The following is an 18,950-nucleotide window of genomic DNA, read 5'->3' as shown; positions in this document are numbered from 1 at the left end:
AACTCAGAGCCGCTGTCCATTCAAAGCGGGCAGTGCTCATCAGCTCCAGCTGACTGTTGCCAGGTAAATATTTCACTCTGGAATAGGCAAATCTTTTGCGTTTTAAGAGAAGTCAGAAAACAAGACTTTTATAAGAACTCTTCTCAACTATTGAATGCTGATGATTTATTAGAAAGAATTTTAAACTCCATGTCATGATATGTGCATTCTGTTACGTATAACCTACTTCAACAACACGTAAAAACAAATGGGAAAGCTCCATGTGGGTAATTCAAACATATCTGTAGGATGAATTCATTCCACAGGCTGAAATCAGGCTGTCAAAGCCTATGAAATACAATGTGAGGCTACCTACATCTCTCTATCTGCAGAATCTGTACTTTAAAAACATTTACCATTGTACACAAAAGCCTTATTAAAAGGGTTCCAAAAATAAATGTCTTTGGCTTGTTTTTATAATAAATATATATACCATTTAAAAAATATATTTATATAATAGTTTCTACTTGTTTTTGTCCTTTGGTCAAAATTTATTTCTTGTTGTAAAATTATAACTTTTCATTCCTGTTTTTCATCTCTGATTTATAACATAGAATAGCAAAAACTGAAAAGACATTTAAATAGCACTAAATACTAAATTAGCCACACTTCAGTTCTGTGGGACTTTTAAGAGAAGTAACTTCATGGAAAGCATCAGACTGGGGTCCAAATGCTTTCTAATATCTATTAGGCTCAAGTGGAGAATCTCTCCAACAGTGCAGAGAAACCAACCATATCCAGTTATTTCTTCAATTCCAAATATAGAAAAGAGAAAAATTTATATATTTTAGCTCTTTCTGAATTTTAAGTATTTTCAAGCAAAACATATTCTCTTTTGCTATATTCCTTCCTTATTTAAATTTTAATTTATATTTATTTTTTGACAATGAAAAGGCTTAATTAACCTTTGTGTTATTTGCTCATCTTTGAAAATGAAAGCACTCATTGAGTCTATTGTCAGTGAGGGGTCACCAACTATCCATTTTCATAAATAAAAGTCGAGGTTAGGGGCCAGCCTAGTGGCATAGTGGTTAAGTTTGCAAGCTCTGCTTTGGCAGCCTGGGGTTCACAGGTTCAGATCCCAGGTGCAGATCTGGCACTGCTCATTAAGCCATGCTGTGGCAGCATCCCACACAAAAAACAGAGGAAGACTGGCACAGATGTTAGCTTAGCGACAATCTTCCTTGGACAAAAAGAGGAAGATTGGCAACAGACGTTAGCTCAGGGCCAATCTTCCTCACAAATAAATAAAGAAAGTCCAGGTCAATTCTGAGGGAAGTTCCCAGTAATCTACTCACAGAATTGCATTTATATTTGACTAGTTAAACAAGAGACTAAAAATATGAAAAGTAATGCTAGGAGATCAACACAGATAGGCTCTAAGATGAAAGCTTATGGAACTCAAACACTAAGAGCTGACGTCTCTTCAACCTCAGAGCACTGGTGTGTGTGATTAGTCCCACAGTACTTCTCTGAGGGCCCCTTCATTTCACTTGGTTAAGCTAGTGATTCTAAAATAGAGGACTGCAGAACAGAATCTATTACACAGGAGTTAGAGCTATGAATCTGCAAAATAATTCTAGGCATTCAAAGAACAAATGCTTACTGAGTGACTACTATGTACAGGGCACTGGGCTGGGCATGTTTTATATGGATTAAATCACGCATCTTGCAAATATTTGTATGGAAAATTTTCAAATTTCAAATTTTATTCATCATAATGAATAAAATTCACATCCATTTAGAAGGACTACTGAATTTAAAATAGCTTTTTGTCATTGTATTTTTTCTAATTGGTATTAAAGAGAGTGTCCTTATATTTGAAAAGATAGGTAAACACTAGGTTAGCCTATTTTGCACATTGTCTGAATTTAGTATCACATATTTCGATCTAATAATTCTATAATAAATATGAGCCACACTTGTTTCTATGTATAAAATGTGCAAAATCTCTCATCTCTCATCTAATACTCTTCATATATTAAGCTCCCAAAAGAGGTGAAAGTAAGTACCCTCTAATTCATCTTTCTCCCTGAGAACAAACATTTTATCTGTAAAAGCGTCTTTACCTATTTGTTATCTTGATCAAGCAAATGGAATTTTGCTCACTGCTTTGGATACAAAACATACTCCATTCTAGTTTCTTTTTATTTTGCTCCAAAAATGAATTTTAGAGTGTTAATGTCCAAAATGGATTTGTAAAAACATTTCGTAATTTGCTCTTAAGCACAGTATGGCCAGTTTAGTAGAGGATATACCAAAAAATTTATACCTCATTTCAAGTTCTCTACCTTCACAAAAGTTACCTGAGAAGTTAAAGGAAATGATTACTTTTTTCATATAGATTTTTGGTGTCACAACCAACATTTGAGTCCGTTTCTTCTCTGTCCTGAGTCAGCATGGAGACTTCACCCACTGTAATCACCCAGGACCCAAGTGGATGGAGACTTCACCTTGACATATGCTCCCCCAGTTGGAGACGGAGGAAAAAAGCCCTTCCTTTACAGTCACGTGTCACTTAACGATGGGGATACATTCTGAGAAATGTGCCCTTAGGCGATTTCATCATTGTGCGAACATCACAGAGTGTACGATGGTATAGCCTACTACACACCTGGGCTATATGGTACCAATCTTATGGCACCACTATGGTATATGGGGGTCCATCATTGACCGAAATGTCATTATGTGGTGCATAACTGTATTTTAAACAAATCTGTCTAACTCTGAGCTTGATACTGCTTAATCTTAAACCACCCTGGCATCTGACACCTTTGCAAATCCCCATTATGCTAAGATTTCTAAAACTGAGGAGTAATATTGTAATTTCCAATATTAACAAACCACTTACCATCTTTTAAAAGTTTCTGTAAGATTTTCACAAATATACTGTCTTTAGACACTTCAATTGGATCATCTTTACCATCTGAACTGGACCAGCTAGAAAACAAAATCACCATGAGGGGAAAATGAAATCACGGACAAATCCTACATTAATGACTTCTGTTTGCTATCGTGGTTTTGTCTGGATGGTAGTAGGGCGGTGGAGAATCTTGAGTTTTGTGATCCTATTTCAACTTATTTAAATAAGGGAACTTTAAATGTTAGATATACTTAGAGTCTCTATATTAGATATAAAATGCTACACAGAGGTAGGTATTCATGTGTTTGATGTCAGCACCAAGTAGTAAGCTATCTTTCCCTAAAAAATTCTATAAGTAACAATCTAGTAAGGACCCAAAAATGTGATCTTTCAGAGTAGAGGCAATAGTTATAATATGTTATAACATATTCTGTTTTTCATATAAGTACATGGCAATCAGTGTCTAATATAATGTTGTTTTCTTTATCTAGTTGAGATTATCTACCATGGGAATAAAAAACACACGGAGCCACTGCTTTGTAGTAACCAAAGGACATATCCCACAGGATACCTTAAAGTTTTTCAACAAGAAGCCAGGACAAGAAACTCCAGTCACGTCAGCATACCTTTGTATGATTAGGAAGGAGAATCAAGTAGGCAGAGCTAGATGCTTCAGAGGGTGACCTCCAAGACCAGATTTAACAACAATTTTAACTATCTGAGAGTGATCAAAGGAAGAAATGCTTTAGTAAAAACAGTTCTACCACAATTTCTCAACACCACAGGAAAAAGGAGAATTGCAAGCAGGGAAGGCTTTTAGCACCCAAGTCACGCACTCTTTCAAATACTTTTCCTGGAAACAATCCACCCCACCAACTGATCACTCTCAGTCTTTCTTTGCCACCACCTACCACTGTCATTCCCATGAGGGAAACCCTCCTCTGCAGGAAGAAGATGACTGAAAAAGAGGTCTCAATAACTTAAAAGAGGGCATTGATCCTCAAATTGTAATAACTTTTTATTTAAACAACAACAAAAAAGTAGCCTCAAGTCTTGTTTGGCAGCACTGGCCTGACTCCAGTGAAAATAAGGAACATATGTATTTCTGTGCAAACTGACAGTCTAAATTTTAAAATCCAAAGTACAGCTTTATTACACCAGTGGTTCTAGGTCCTTAAATTATTCCTTAATTACTGAATAAAAAAATTTAAGATTATTAACGCAACCATTAAAATTTTCATCATATATGTTACAGTACAATTAGGTTACAAAACCATTTATGTATGATACCATAATCTCCCTCAAGAGTCCTTTTCCAAAACCACACCTTAGATTCATGCTATGAGAACTTACTTATCTCTCTGAAGAGCTTTGCAAAGGATTTCCAGTTTTAGATCATTTATATTTACATCTTCCTCCTTCACAGCAAAACAAAAAATCCTTATTAATTCCTGAGTTAAAAAAATACATGCTTAAATTTGAGTTGTCAACTCCTAATTCTGCATAAATATTATTGCTTTAATTCATAATTTAAAAGAATTTGCTTTTCTTCAAGACATTAATGCTACTCAGAAGAGTAAGCCAATTAATAAATTTCTGTGAATTAGTTTATTATGTGAAAATGTGATTTTATCAGGAAGCTTGAGATGGTTAAGATTTTAAACAAGGTAATGTAAAAGCCAACACAGTGTGTTTTTAAAATCTACCAAACTGCTTTCAATTGCAGGGCTAACTACTTAACCTACAGAAGTTTCATTATAATCTTTTCTTCAAAGAAGGCAAAACAGCTCTTACAGGGAGTACTATGAAGAGTAAATTGATAAAACAACATATTAGATTGAAGAACAAATAATAACAATAAGTGAAAGAGAAAAAATATCTCGGGACTTGGAAAAGCAGCCTTTTTTATTTGTACATGGAAAAAGACACCTGGCAATGTGTGAGAATGATCAGGAAATGGAATCTCTTGACAGCTTTCCTAAAGAGCTGTATGTATCCCAAGAGTCAGGGGTGGCTAAATCAGACAGTCTTTTTTTAATTAACACATTTTCATGATTGGCTAAAAGAGGTAGTTTTTCCTCTTTGTATATGTCTTCAGTTCTACAGAAAACCATATATAAATTGTGACACTCGCCTATGATCATCTCAAGTGATTTGACTTACTTCATCAATATATTCCAGCAGGTCCAAAGCTTTCTTGAAATCATATTCATTAGCTCTTCTGTTTTCTTCACAGATATATAGCTATGGTAAGTTAAAATAAGGTTGAGGATTATTTTAAGTAATCATATAAACAAGACTGGAGAAAAGAAGTTATGTCTCTCAAGTAAGCTGTAGGTATTTTTATAGTAAAAAGACAGTGTCACATTTGGAAATTACAATCCAGTTACCTCACAATAAACTGTCTTTTAAAACGTGGATATGTTTAATCAGTAATTAATTTGCATAACTTGGTATATATACTTTTAAAGTATCAGTAAATTTATATTCCTAGGTTCAAGATGGCATATACATGTCAGTATTCTTTTGAGCATACTCTTTGAAATAAATTGCTGCCCTTGTACTTTTGAAGCTGGCTATAATGCTTTTGAAATGCTGCCCTTTCAAATAGTTTAAAAAAATGAGACCTATGATAAAGTTATGCAGTTGGTCTATGGTTTACTTAAAAGACAAGAAAGCATACACCAACATGTTACCAACAGTTATCCCTGGTTGGTCAGATCATAGCTGACTATATACTCATTTCTGTATTCTTCAAATCCTGTAATTTTACAATTAAAAAAATACTTGCCTTATTAAAAACATCAGTTTGAATTTCTCCTATGTTCTTTTTTCAACTATTAAAATATTACAAATTTCATTTTTAAGTATTGCAAATGATCCTTTAACAGCAAAAGACAATACTCAAACCATTTCAGAAGAAAGTTATCTACTTGTTTTCATTGTCCTATAACACTTAAAAAAAACAATACTTTAGTTCAGTGTTTCTGAACATCCTTTTTTCTTCACAATGTTAACATCTCTGAAATTGGAATGCGGTTTTAAAATTGATGGTGTATCAGAGTAAAATTGGCGCTACTTTTTCCTTCTCAGTGATACATAAAATAATGGTGAGCCCTACAAGCAACAGCATTTTAGATTTTTAAAGTAAATATGCTATTATTAGAAGAAGGTGTTGTGAGCTCAATTATAGGAAATCTGTTACTAATAATGGCTAAAATACTTAAGTTCTCAAAACGATTTGCTTTCTTTTTAATATAACTACGGCAAATTCAACGTGATCCTATGACATCACTCTTGCATTTGAAATACTTTCCTAAAAGAAAAGAAGTAAATTTAAGGCTATTAGTGTACATAACACCAAAACTATCTTATCTAGCCCATAATCTAGCGATGCCCTTAGGAATGGGTTATGTTGCAGAGGAAAAGGGAGAGGACCGCATACACAGGCTACATAAACCAGTCCCTTAAGAACCATTTTTCCTATGGAAGAGCCTGAAATGAATCTCATGGTACATCTCTGTTCTATACTGGAAAAGAAAAATATAAGTAATTTCTTCTGGTCACCTGGATAAGCATCTTTAGGAATAGGTGGAGCTATACGGTGAGGCAGAGGCTGCTCCACCACTTTCTGCTAATTGGCATCCTGCTCTCAAGCAGCTTCCAATAACTTGTTCTAGGGGAAAGTTATCAGGCAAATAGGAATGGAAAGATGACTCCTCTTAGGAACTATACTACATGGCCCAAGGAACACCAAGGATGTTTTGAGACAAAGAAATGGTGCAAGGATTTGCAAAGCACATACCCCAATGAGTTGCGGTGCAGTCAATACCGGCATTGCACTGAGACTTAGCTGTTTTTCAGCTAGCAGCTGCTCAGGGAGGGTCTCCTGGTGCAGCAGAAAGCGCTCTTGCTCAGCCATTTCTAGAATTCAAAATGAGAGGGGGAAGGGGGAGTAAACTTTCACTTTTGCTCTGTCATAAAACAAATCTGAATTTAAAAAGAAAAAAGGAATATCTCTAAAGGGTATCTCATCACTTTTCAGTGATCTTAGAATGCTATTAATTTTGCTTATTCTTGATTCCTGATTATGTTAAAACATATTCATGTTTTGAACAAAGTCATATGGATTATCACAGAAAGCAGAAATAGTGAGGAGGCGGGGAGAAGAGCTAAGAAAATACACTCTACTGCTTGAACAAGTTGTACAGCAGACGGTCATTTCACGAGGCATAAGTCCCCCAAATATGAGGTCTCTCAGTCCCATTTTATGGTAAGTGAGTGCAAAGTGCCTCCTCCCATGAGAGTTTCTAGTATAATTTTATTCACTAAGAGAAATGATCTATTTAAAAGCCACTATGAGAATATTCCAGGAAAAACAAAACGTGGACGATTATGTGCCAAACCTATTAACTAGCAACGGCTGTCTTTATAGGATGAGGGGCAGGGGCTTTTACTTGCTATAAACTAGCCAGGTTGCAGCCCACTACCTGGCTTTGCCCATGACAATGTGTTGGGTTACAGGGAAAAATAGTTGAGAACTGCTATATAGCCTCATAACCACAGCAGTTACAAACAAATGGAGTGACCAAAGCACAAATAGGCTCATTCAAAGACTGGCATTATTCCACATGATCCCAATTTTGTATAAATTAAACAAAACATTTTTGCGCGATTTCTATACCTAGGAAAACAGACTGGGAGGATACACAAAACAGTAACAGCAGTTATCTCTGGGGCAGTGGGATTATAGACAACTTATTTTTTTGTTGTGTTTTTTCTATAATTTACAAATTCCCACAAGGAATTATTTATAAAACCAGGAAGTTACTTTTTAAAAACCTACTCCCTACAATTAGATACACTCTGATAACAGTCTGTAGAAAATTATTGAGACCTGATAATATTCTCATTGTGTTAAGAAAGCAGAAGTTAAGAAGTGATCAAATGCAAAATGATGACCAGAGTTCCAATGATAATTGGGTTGAAAAACAAGAAATAATAAAGCCCTGCACTAAAATATTTTGATTAACATGATCTATCTTTGGTGGCCAGGCTAAAACATGGTTCCCCCTTTCAGACTGTCAGCCAGCCTTGCAGAATATATACACTCTTCTCTAGAAGGATAAGCACTACTAGTGCTTAAAAATAAAAGGTTGAAGGAAGATTCTCCCAAACAGTGAAAAATAAATTTAATAAGAAAAGTTAAATGCTAATCTTATGATTTATTGAACACTTAATATGTGTAAGACATTTTTTTCAAGGAACACACAGAGCCTCTGATCCTTACAACTATCCACTTTATAGCTGAGGAAACAGGCTCAGGAGGTTCACTCAGCTGCCCGAATCTCAAAGCTGGTGAGGTGGAGAAAATATCGGAAACCAAAGCTGTCCATTTCTATCCAGATTCTACTGCACCCACTCCTCAGAGGAGAAAAATGACAGCAGTATATTTTGATTCCAGACCTCAGAGGTTGGACTCTGTAGCTCAGCCTTGCAACCAAATACCCATATTTGCATATACTTCACCTCAACCACATAGTTGAGATTTTCCCCGATTTTTATTTTGAAAAATTCCAAACCTACAGAAAATTTTAAAGAATACAATGGGCACTGTATACCTAAAGCCAGCTGCTGCTAACATTTTGCCAACTTTGCTTCATCTGTCTATCTATCTACCTGCCTCCCTCTCTAAAGCATATGAAAGTTCCAGACATCATGACATTTCACTTCTAAATACTTCAGCATGTATCTCCTAAGAACAAAGACATTCAACCACAATAACATTATCAGGCCTAAAGAAGTTAACATCAATATAGTAATATCGTCTAATATTAAGTATGTTCAAATTTCCCCAGTTGTCCCCCCAAATTTTGTCATTGTTTTGGTTACTTGGGGGATGAGTGAGAAGCCAATCAAGAATCTCACACTGCATTTGGTTGTCAGGGCTTTTAGGCTCCTTTAATCTAAAACAGCCTGCTGTCTTTTTTTTTTCTCCATGTGGCTGAATTTTGAAGTCTGGGGCAACTGTATTGTAAAATGCCCTCAAGCAGAATATATCTAATTGTTCCCTTGCGATTAGATTTAGGTTGAACACTTTTGGCAAGAATGCAACACAGGTGGTATTATAATATTGACATAACATCACACCAGGAAGTACGTAGTGTGAGTTTGCCTCACTGCTGGTGATGGTATCTGCTAGATTTGTGTAATGATACTCTGATAACATGAGAATATCCTCTTCCCTTAATCCCTAAACTCAATGGTTTTAGCATCCTTCGATGACTAATTATTCACCCTGGTTGCAAAACAGTGATTTCCCAAGTCAATCATTCTTTCTACATTTATTACTGGCATTCTTTTTTTGTAAAGAAGCATTTCACTGACCCCTCCCCTTTTGGGTATCACTGTGGATTTACACAGTGATACAAAAAAAGATTTTTCTTTTTTAAACTGTAAAATAAAATCCTTTACCATCATTCTTTTTGGTGTTCAAATTAACCCCAAACTTGGCCAGTGGAAGCTATTGTGTTGTTTGACATCTCTACATTAACCATGCTTTCCGGCCCAATAAGACTTGCCAAGATCATTTCTTCAATCATCGACTTTGTTTCCTTTTACTGAGAAATGGTAGTTAGAAACCAAAATATGGGACTAGGAATACCCATGCTACTAGGGTGTCATTGCTTTTAGGCCTTTTCAGTGGACAGAGCTAAGAAATAAATTTTTTAAACAATCATGATTCCATCTGATATCTCCAATTCAAATGCAGTAATACAGGGTTCTTCCTCATCTTCCTTCTGTATATCTCCTTTCTCCTTGATTCTCAAAAATAAGAATATATTCAGGGGCTGGCCCAGTGGTGCAGTGGTTAAGTTCCTGTGCTCCACTTTGGCAGCCCGGGGTTCACAGGTTTGGGTCCCGGGCACAGACCTACGCACTGCTTATCAAGCCATGCTGTGGTAGGCATCCCACATATAAAATAGAGGAAGATGGGCATAGATGTTAGCTCAGGGCCAATCTTCCTCAAAATAGAACAAACAAACAAATAACAATACAATCATTTTCTCAGTCTACAAATATACATAAAACAGTTTCACACTCATGACACCAAACAGTTTTGAATTCTGAAACCAACAGCTTCAGAATTACCACTACCTACAACAAACTCACTGAGTAAAGGTCAAGATTTCTTTGCAGTTCTTCTTCTTAGAATATGAGTCACTAAGGGTGTAATCTGAGTACTCTGTTAAAATCATTTGAATTTATTCTTTAGGAATTCTTATTTAAAATATAAATTACTTTTCTCTATAAAGAGAATCCCAACTATATGACTGAGTAATTGTCTAAGGATACTGAATAGGAAGCATTCCTCTTAAAGGAGAGATGGGTCCTGTTTCTAATGGTTCCCCTTAAATGAAAATAGGGATGCATTATAAGAGTTCATTGATAGCATGACTCATTTGTTGTCTTCTTGTTCAAATTCTTTTTTTTGGTGAGGACAACTGTCCCTGAGCTAACACCTGTGCCAATCTTCCGCTATTTTGTATGTGGGATGCTGCCACAGCACGGCTTGATGAGTGGTGTGTAGGTCTGCACCGGGGATCCAAACCTGTAAAACCTGGGCTGCTGAAGCAGAGCATGTGAACTTAACCACTATGCCACTGGGCTAGCCCCCTTCAAATTCTTTTCTTTACCTTCAATTTTTTCTTGCAGTATATCCTCTGAGAAGTCTGAAGCTAATGCAGCCAGTTTACTCAACCCAAGAAGGGTTTTTTTCTTTGCAAAGTAACGAGTTTCCACATTTGCCAAACCCAGAAGTGTTGCATGAGCCTACAATAAATAAAATATGAAAACTGATAAGATCCTGGGTACTAATTCAAAGTGAAATAAAGATTAAGTGCTACCCCAACTTGTTTTCCCCCTAAGCTATATCAACGAAAGATCAAGTCAATATTAGCAAACCTAAAAACTGATCAGTACCCTACATTGAGAATAATTACACAATAAAATATCAACCATGCACACTAATTATTGGGAAAAGAAACATGAATAAAACATTTGCTCTATAACAATTTTATAGTCACTTCAACATCCTGTCAAAGACAAACTTTAAAGTACTGTTTTTACTCATAATTTGAACATCTTTTAATAAGAAAACACTTATTACAAAAAAAGGCTAATAACTGTTATTTACACATTAATAAAATTTTTGTGATTTTGCTGTAATAGTAGGCAAACCACAATGGGCTACATGTTTTTATTGAGATATTCTAAGTAACAGCAATACCATCATAAATCAAAAAGAATACTTTATTCATATTACATGAGAGAATAAGAGATACACATTTAAAATAATCTATTAAGTAATATTTTAATTGCTAAAAACGAAAACTAATTAAAAGTAACTAAATAAAAAATTGCCCAAATCTGCTCCATATAACTGAATCCTTCTTACCTTTTCTAATTCTTGGCTGTTAATTTCATGTAGCCAGCTGAGATGTTCATGAGCTTGCAAAAAATTCGCCAACTGTCCGTGCTGAGAAATGGGCTGAGATAATAATTTGCCTCGCTTTCCTTTCTCCAGATACCAACGGAAGAGAAAGTCTGAAAAATTCTACAAATAACCAAGCCAAGAATCCAATAATATTTAGTAACACAATTTTTAAAAATACATTTCTGATAATAAAATACTAAATTTCTTCCAGAGTCCTTAAACTCCAGAATAGAACTCTTGTTTTAAACTTTAATTTCCTATATTGTAGGTTCCTTAAAAATCACTTAATTCCATCACCTGATGTGACAAATAAGGACATTCAGAGAGGGGATCTTGCCCAAGATTGTGCAGAATCTAGACATGTGTTGTCCAATATGGTAGCCACTGGCCACATATAGCTGTGAAAACTTAATGAAAATTTAAAAGTTCAGTTCCTCAGTCACACTAGCCACACTTCAAGCGCTTGATGGCCATATGTGGCTACAGACTCCCATTTTGGACAGCACGTATGAGCAAAATCTCCATTATCAAAGAAAGTTCTATTGGACAATGCTGAGACTCTATCATTCCAGAATGAAAGATTCTCAGGGGTAGAATTCTGTGCCAGATGGCCATGTAGGCTGGCATGATAAATCAAAACCTAGAGAGGCCCCAAACACCTAGCCAGTTTTCCCTATGAGATGTTTGCTGAATGGTGGGGTGCGATAAGAGGCTAGGCTGGAAAGTTTGAAGACTAAAATGTCCTGCAGTCTCACAATACTCAAGAGATATTACCACTAAAGAGAGAATTCTTTAATGAAGACATCAGTCCCACAAAACTTCTGAAACCAGAAATGAAATGAGTGTAATAAACCATCTTTATGGTTCTTTCATATACAATGTGCAAAATACAGCAAAAAAAAAATTACAAGACATAAGAAACAGAAAAATATGAAAAAGCAGGCAACAGAAGAAGACCTAACAATGATCAGATTTTGGAGTTAACACAAAAGGACTTCAAAATACCTATAAACATATTAAAGAAAACAAAAGAAACAATGTAAAAATGGATGGAAAATGTCAACGGAGAGCTACAATCCATAAAAAGAATAAAAATCATGACAGGGACAAAAGTATTTATTTTAGCACTATTACAAAATTCTAGATCAGCCATGTCCAAAAATCGGGACTGATCAAATAAGTTACATCCAGTCCATGAAATACCACAACACCTTAATAATGTTGTGGAATAGTTAATGATATGGACAAATATGTGTGATGTAGTAAGTGAAATAAGCAGTTGACAAAACATGTTTGTCTATAACAGTATAGAGTAAAAAGACTAAAAAATATAAACCAAACGTTAAAAAGGTTTCTCTCTGGGTGGTGGAATTATGAGTGATTTTTTATCTTCTTTTTTTGTTTATAGGGGTTTTCTGAATTTTATACAATGTCACTTTTAAAGTAAGAAAAAAACCAGTTTTTACGTAAAGATCAACTGACTGAACAAACTGGCTATGAGGAGCCACTTAAATTCATCGAGACAGTGCCATAACAGGAACTTTCTTAAAAAATAGGAAGCATGATGTCAAACAAGGAAAACAAAAATCTTAGAAATCTAAGCTCTCTAAAAGTGGCATCCTATGCTCCCAAGATCTTCTATTCAAATTTTTAAAACTCTACCAATATTCATATATCTCAGTACTTTTAATTATAACTGAAAATATAAGAATAGAAATATAAAGACCAGCCCTGGTGGCCTAGTGGATAAGTCTGGCATGCTCTGCTTCAGCAGCCCAGGTTTGGATTCCGGGTGCAGACATATACCACTCATCCATCAGTAGCCATGCTGTGGCAGCAGCCCACAAAAAAAGAAAAAAAAAAAGAGGAAGACTGGCAATGGATGTTAGCTCAGGGCTAATCTTCCTCAGCAAAAAGAAAAAAAGAATAGAAATAAAAGTTTTAACGTATTTCTCAAAGGTCATAGAATCTTTCGGTAACATTTATATATAAAGAATAGTCTTCCAATTTACAAAGAAATATAAGGTACAAATTAGCATCTAAGTAAACTACAAAAAGATCGTATCATCTTCCAAAAACCCCAAGCAAGATTTGAAATAGCAAAGCCTTACTACAGGATCTATTGCCTATGTCCCCAGGATCCATTACCTGATCAGCAAATTGGGTCATGTAGCGCTGGAGTCTGGTTTGGTTGTCAGTCTGCTCACACATTTGTACTAAGATATCAAAGTCACAGTATTTTTCTGCTAACGAAGCAGCCCACAGGTACTGGCCCAATGTGACTGTGGAAATGAGAACAGATTGGAAAAAAATCCTGTTATTGAAAACTTAACATGTAATAAAAAATATTACTTGAAATCTTACTTTATTCATATTGTATATTAAAAATAATTAATAGAATGGAAACCTTTCCAGTTACTGGCTGTTAGTTTCATAATCCACATAAACTCATTAAAGATGCAAATTCAGTCCCTTGCTTCATCACTGCCTACTAAGATGCTATTCCATTCCTTCATGTTCTGGCAAAATAAGCTCCTTCTCCTAACCCTACCAGTGAAAACAACGTGTCCTTTGCTGGACAGCCACACTGTTCTCTCTGTACCTCTAAGAGCCCTCATCATGCTCTGCTCTGCAGTCCAATTATTCATGCAAAGGTCTGGGGTGATAAGCTCTTTGAGGGCGGTCTCCACAAGTTGTTAATTTATTCATTTTTAAATTATCTTCAGCATTGTCTATATTTGTCCCTGGTAAGTAACAAAAACAAAGTTGAATAAATGAACACAGAAAGCTGTATATATTTGCTTTGCTTTCAGTTCTTGGCTACTGTTGGATTAACAATATTACACTGAATACGCTGTATTAACAATTTGACTCTTTCATCAGTTCTGCAAATTCAAAGACCCATAGCCCTCACTAAATATCATGCACTTACGAAGCGGAGATAAGAGATCTGATCTTTTCTGTAGGTATTCCATTTCCAGGTTGTTATATCTTTCTTGATCACTAGATTTGTCCAGAGACTTAAGCTGAGAAACATAACCATCCAGGAAGCAATCAATCAGTGCTACCAGCTGCTCTGTCAGAGTGCTCCGGAGCTTGCTATCTGCCTGAGGATAAACCATTTTCAGGACAATCCCATGCTGGCGTGCTATTGCTGTTCGGATGCCAGCAGGACCACTTGTTGCTGTGAAATTACACAAAATAACATGGTAAGTAAGGGTTCTATAGCGGCTAGGGGAAAGACCAATTGCCAAAAAATTGTATCACTTCACTGCTGCTGGAAAGATAAATCAAACTGGGGTTCAGTTGATACCTCTTCTCTGTCCTGCTCAAACCCCATATTGTCTATGGAGACTTCCCCAGCAAAGCCAGGCAAACATGACCCTTTTTTCTTCTAAATTGTTTTAATGCTACTCTACTTACTTTCTTATATTAAATCAACATAAAATATAGTCAATACCTCCAGGGCCAGGACCTGCTTCTATGAATAACTACATCTACTAAAACCTAGTAGGTGCATAAGTACTGGTTAAATAAATAAATTATAGAGAGATCTATAAATTATTCCCAGGGAATAAAGTGATATTCATAAGAACTGCTCCTTTTGGAGAAGGCACTTACGTTATTTTTCCTTTCACTCACATACCTGCACTAGGGGAATAATAATAGTACATTTGGAAGCTTCCAAAAATGATGAATCACTAGAAAAATATTTTGAATAACTGCTAATGAATCAGTATATTTGGGTTCAGTGCTTGCAATCTCACCTGTCCATGGAATATACTCAGGTTCTTTTTCTAGTGGTTCTTCTCTTCTATACAAGGAGTTTCTGTTTAGTCGATAATGAGTAGCAGCTTGCAGCATGTCCTGGAAGAAATGAAATGTGTATCACATGCAGAAAGTGATGCATCCCAGTATTTCTAAAGATAATTTGAAATCTCAAAGTCTATTAATATGAAAAAATACTCAGCACGGTCTGTAGGATTACTTTTTGGTTCTTTTTGCATTTGCAATTTGTTGTACTCCATAATTTAACTTCAATTTTGGAAAATCATAGTAACCAAAGTAGGAAAACCATTACTAAGACTCCTACTACGTCAAATTAAATGGGACATTTTCATCAATAATAAGTAGTGAGCTTCTGAGTAATTAAAACATAGACTTATTTAGACAGCTACACTAACACTAATACATTTGTAATGATATAAATATATCCTTCTCCAAACGAAAGGTTTATTCTCCCAAATAGAACTCTCAGGACTACAGAGACTTTTAACACGTACAACATCAACATTCAGAATGTTTGTTAACTGATTGATGAAATGACTGCTATTTCTCTAACTTTTTGGAGTTAACAAATGGCTAAACCCTTATAAATTATTAGTGATACAGAGCAAGAATATGGAAACCACTTTCTCTTCTATCCACACTCTGGGCTTTGACTTGCTGAAACCTTCACCATACTTTTGTACCTTGAGAATATTGTTCACATTGATCACCACCTCAGCCCAGTCAACTGACTCCAATGATGCATCCTTTAAGACTTGCTCCTCATGCTCCAGCAAACATTCACAGATGGTATCCACCTGGGACACCTGACGGAGTACATATGTGTAAGAAAAATTATGGTGATGGGTAAGACACAACTACCTAGAATCTACTCAGTGGGCTTTTCTCAGTCATACTTTCAGCTCTTAGTCAGAAGAAAACAGCTAATGGTGAAAATAAATTTAAAAACCAAAAAAAGTTAAAATCTCCTAACTTTTAAAAGTTAGAGTGCCCAAATAACCAAGTCTTATAAGTAAGAAAATCCTGGATTGTTATCAGGTAGATTTTTATTTAAGTATCAAGTAATTGAAATATTTGTTTATTATAGTTATTAGTGCTCAATGTGACCTTTAAATAGTACTAGGTTACAAATGACATCACATTACCATGTAAGACCCCAAACTAATGAATTAAACTAATGAACTAATAGATTAAAATAAAGACCCAAACTAACTAACTTGCTAATCTCTCTCTTTGAGGAATTCCTCTTCTTTAGACACAAGAGAAATGTTTATAGAATAGCAGTAGCTATATAAAAAATAACTGTCACTTCTAACTGTTCTTTCCTATTTTTTTTGTCACTAACACATAAAGGTAATGGTGACAAAATATTCTTAAGCATTGAAACACTTGTTTCCAGTTTCAGCCCATGGTTAAGCTTTTCCCCTTTTATTTATTAAGTGGATATTTACTTAGCATTTAAAGTTTGCATAGCATTGGACACTCAGAAATAAGAAGAAACAGAAATCAGATTAGCTGCCCTCAAGGAGCTTACAAACTAGTTAAAGGAATAAGACATATACACATGCAAAACGTGGCCCAAACAAAACCATCCTGTATTCCTTTTGTATTTCTGATGTTAGTCAAAGGCAGCCTAACTGCCCTAGCAAGAAACCTTTGGCACATTTAGTTTGTAAGACTAAATGTAAGAATTTTTTATACTGTTAACATGAAAAAGATAAAACAAATATGACATAAAAGGCAGAAATTAATATAAAAGCAAATAAAATGCTAAAACACTCACTAAACACCCTTATCATGAGTTACAAATTCAGGGGTTTTAAGTATTGCTTATATGCTGTACCAACATAGTCTTCTCCTTAAGCAAGTGAGTCTGCTTTGCAGAGCCCTAGCAAGTGCTGGGCTACTGCCCAGACTGGAAACAAGGCAGAGAGTGCACCCTCAAGCAGGTTCTGTATTATTTTATTTTGAGGAAGATTAGCCCTGAGCTAACATCTGCTGCCAATCCTCCTCTTTTTGCTGAGGAAGACTGGCCCTGAGCCAACATCCATGACCATCTTCCTCTACTTTATATTTGGGACACCTGCCACAGCATGGCTTGCCAAGCGGTGCCATGTCTGCACTTGGGACCCGAACCGGCGAACCCTGGGCCACCAAAGGGTAACGTGTGCACTTAACAGCTGCACCACCGGGCCGGCTCCATGGTTCTGTATTATTTTACTTTCTGTCAGGACTGCCAGATCACATCTCCCCTATATAGCCTACCAATCAGAGACTGATTTGCATTAACCAGCTCTTCTCTTAAAATGCTAATACCTGTTGGTAATGCAATTTGCCACTCCACGCGGATGGACAGGTAAAGAGAAAGAAAGATTATTCGTGTATATATTTTTATTATATTCACGCATTTCTTCTTTCCAGCTCTTTTTATTATGATTATGCCATGTGGGAGGACCTTTAGAGCTACACCCAAAGGAAGCTTAAGACCAGTAAAAGTCATAAGAAATTAAGACAAATAGTGATTAAACACTCTTTAAATATTACCCCTTTTCATATGAAGCATTCTTTTGAGGAACCAATCACATTTTTAGTTTTGTTCTATCATACTCTTAAGAGACTATTCACAAATTATGTATCCAACTAGTAATTTCCAGACTCTTCTATTTTTTTTCAGTTAATTGAAAAACGTACATACACTGAATTAAATAGTATGCTTTGCACTTTGATCCAAATGCAGAAACAGGAACCAGACTCTTGCTCAATTCTCTCAAAATGATTTGTCATTAGTAATTAAAAAAAAAAAAAAAAAAAATCTGGGGCCGGCCCGGTGGCGCAAGCGGTTAAGTTTGCACGTTCCACTTCTCGGCGGCCCGGGGTTCGCTGGTTTGGATCCCAGGTGCGGACATGGCACTGCTTGGCAGCCATGCTGTGGTAGGTGTCCCATGTATAAATTAGAGGAAGATGGGCACGGATGTTAGCTCAGAGCCAGGCTTCCTCAGCAAAAAGAGGAGGACTGGCAGTAGTTAGCTGAGGGCTAATCTTCCTCCAAAAAAAACAAAACAAAACAAAACAAAACAAAAAATCTTTGTTTTGCCATAAAGACAAAAAGGACACAAAAACTACAACAGTTTGGTTAAATCATAAAATTTAAGGTGAATTATTTTTCTTTCATTCAGATTGCAGGCATATTTCCTAGATTAAAACAAAATAAAACAAAAAAATGCTTTGCCTTAGTCCCTAGAAGAAAAAGCCAATTATATAAAATCAAGGCATTCTTCTAACTGAATAAATTTCTGGAATCAACAGAAAACCTGAAAGTAGTTCAGTGTCTTAAATTATTTTTAGGTTATAATACATCAAATATTAAGAAAAAAAGAGATTTCTAGGCATAGCCTGTTAGATGCTAGATTGTAGCTAGAGTGTAGGAGGAAGGAAATAAAATTAGAGGCACTAAATAGTTAAAAGTTCCCCAAATGCAAAAAACAATTCCAAATTTCACAGAGCTTGGGGAAGAGCTAGCACTGTTTCTAAAATTAGATAATGCCACAAAGCGAGAAGAGACAGTCCTAGTTAAGGACTATAAACGCCAGAAGCAACCTACTAGCATGCTTGAAATTGTGCACTTCAGACTGGCTCAGAACCAGGATCCGTAGTCTCAGTTAAGACAATCAGCCTGAATCTTAGTGTCGACATCTTTAAAGGAAGAGAGTGAAGTCTCCTCTGCCACTTCAAAAGACTGTGAGGCATTACACAAGTACAAGA

At 35.8% G+C, this 18,950-nt stretch overlaps 1 protein-coding gene across 1 annotated transcript in view; it reads right to left on the bottom strand.

The window, feature by feature from the left end:
• Positions 1-18,950, bottom strand: part of NUP133 (nucleoporin 133) — a 50,779-nt gene that overhangs the window by 3,955 nt on the left and 27,874 nt on the right. Inside the window, exons 16-25 of the mRNA XM_014860834.3 lie at positions 15,872-15,994; positions 15,167-15,266; positions 14,332-14,583; positions 13,548-13,681; positions 11,361-11,519; positions 10,600-10,735; positions 6,708-6,826; positions 5,066-5,146; positions 4,256-4,320; positions 2,891-2,979 (exon numbers count right to left, since the gene is read on the bottom strand). Coding sequence (XP_014716320.1) covers positions 2,891-2,979; positions 4,256-4,320; positions 5,066-5,146; positions 6,708-6,826; positions 10,600-10,735; positions 11,361-11,519; positions 13,548-13,681; positions 14,332-14,583; positions 15,167-15,266; positions 15,872-15,994 — 1,258 coding nt within the window. The remainder of the gene's footprint in view (positions 1-2,890; positions 2,980-4,255; positions 4,321-5,065; positions 5,147-6,707; positions 6,827-10,599; positions 10,736-11,360; positions 11,520-13,547; positions 13,682-14,331; positions 14,584-15,166; positions 15,267-15,871; positions 15,995-18,950) is intronic.

This window comes from Equus asinus, chromosome 2 (assembly GCF_041296235.1).
Source record: "Equus asinus isolate D_3611 breed Donkey chromosome 2, EquAss-T2T_v2, whole genome shotgun sequence".
Classification (NCBI taxonomy): Eukaryota; Metazoa; Chordata; class Mammalia; order Perissodactyla; family Equidae; genus Equus; species Equus asinus.
This window is presented reverse-complemented; position numbering and strand designations above follow the sequence as displayed.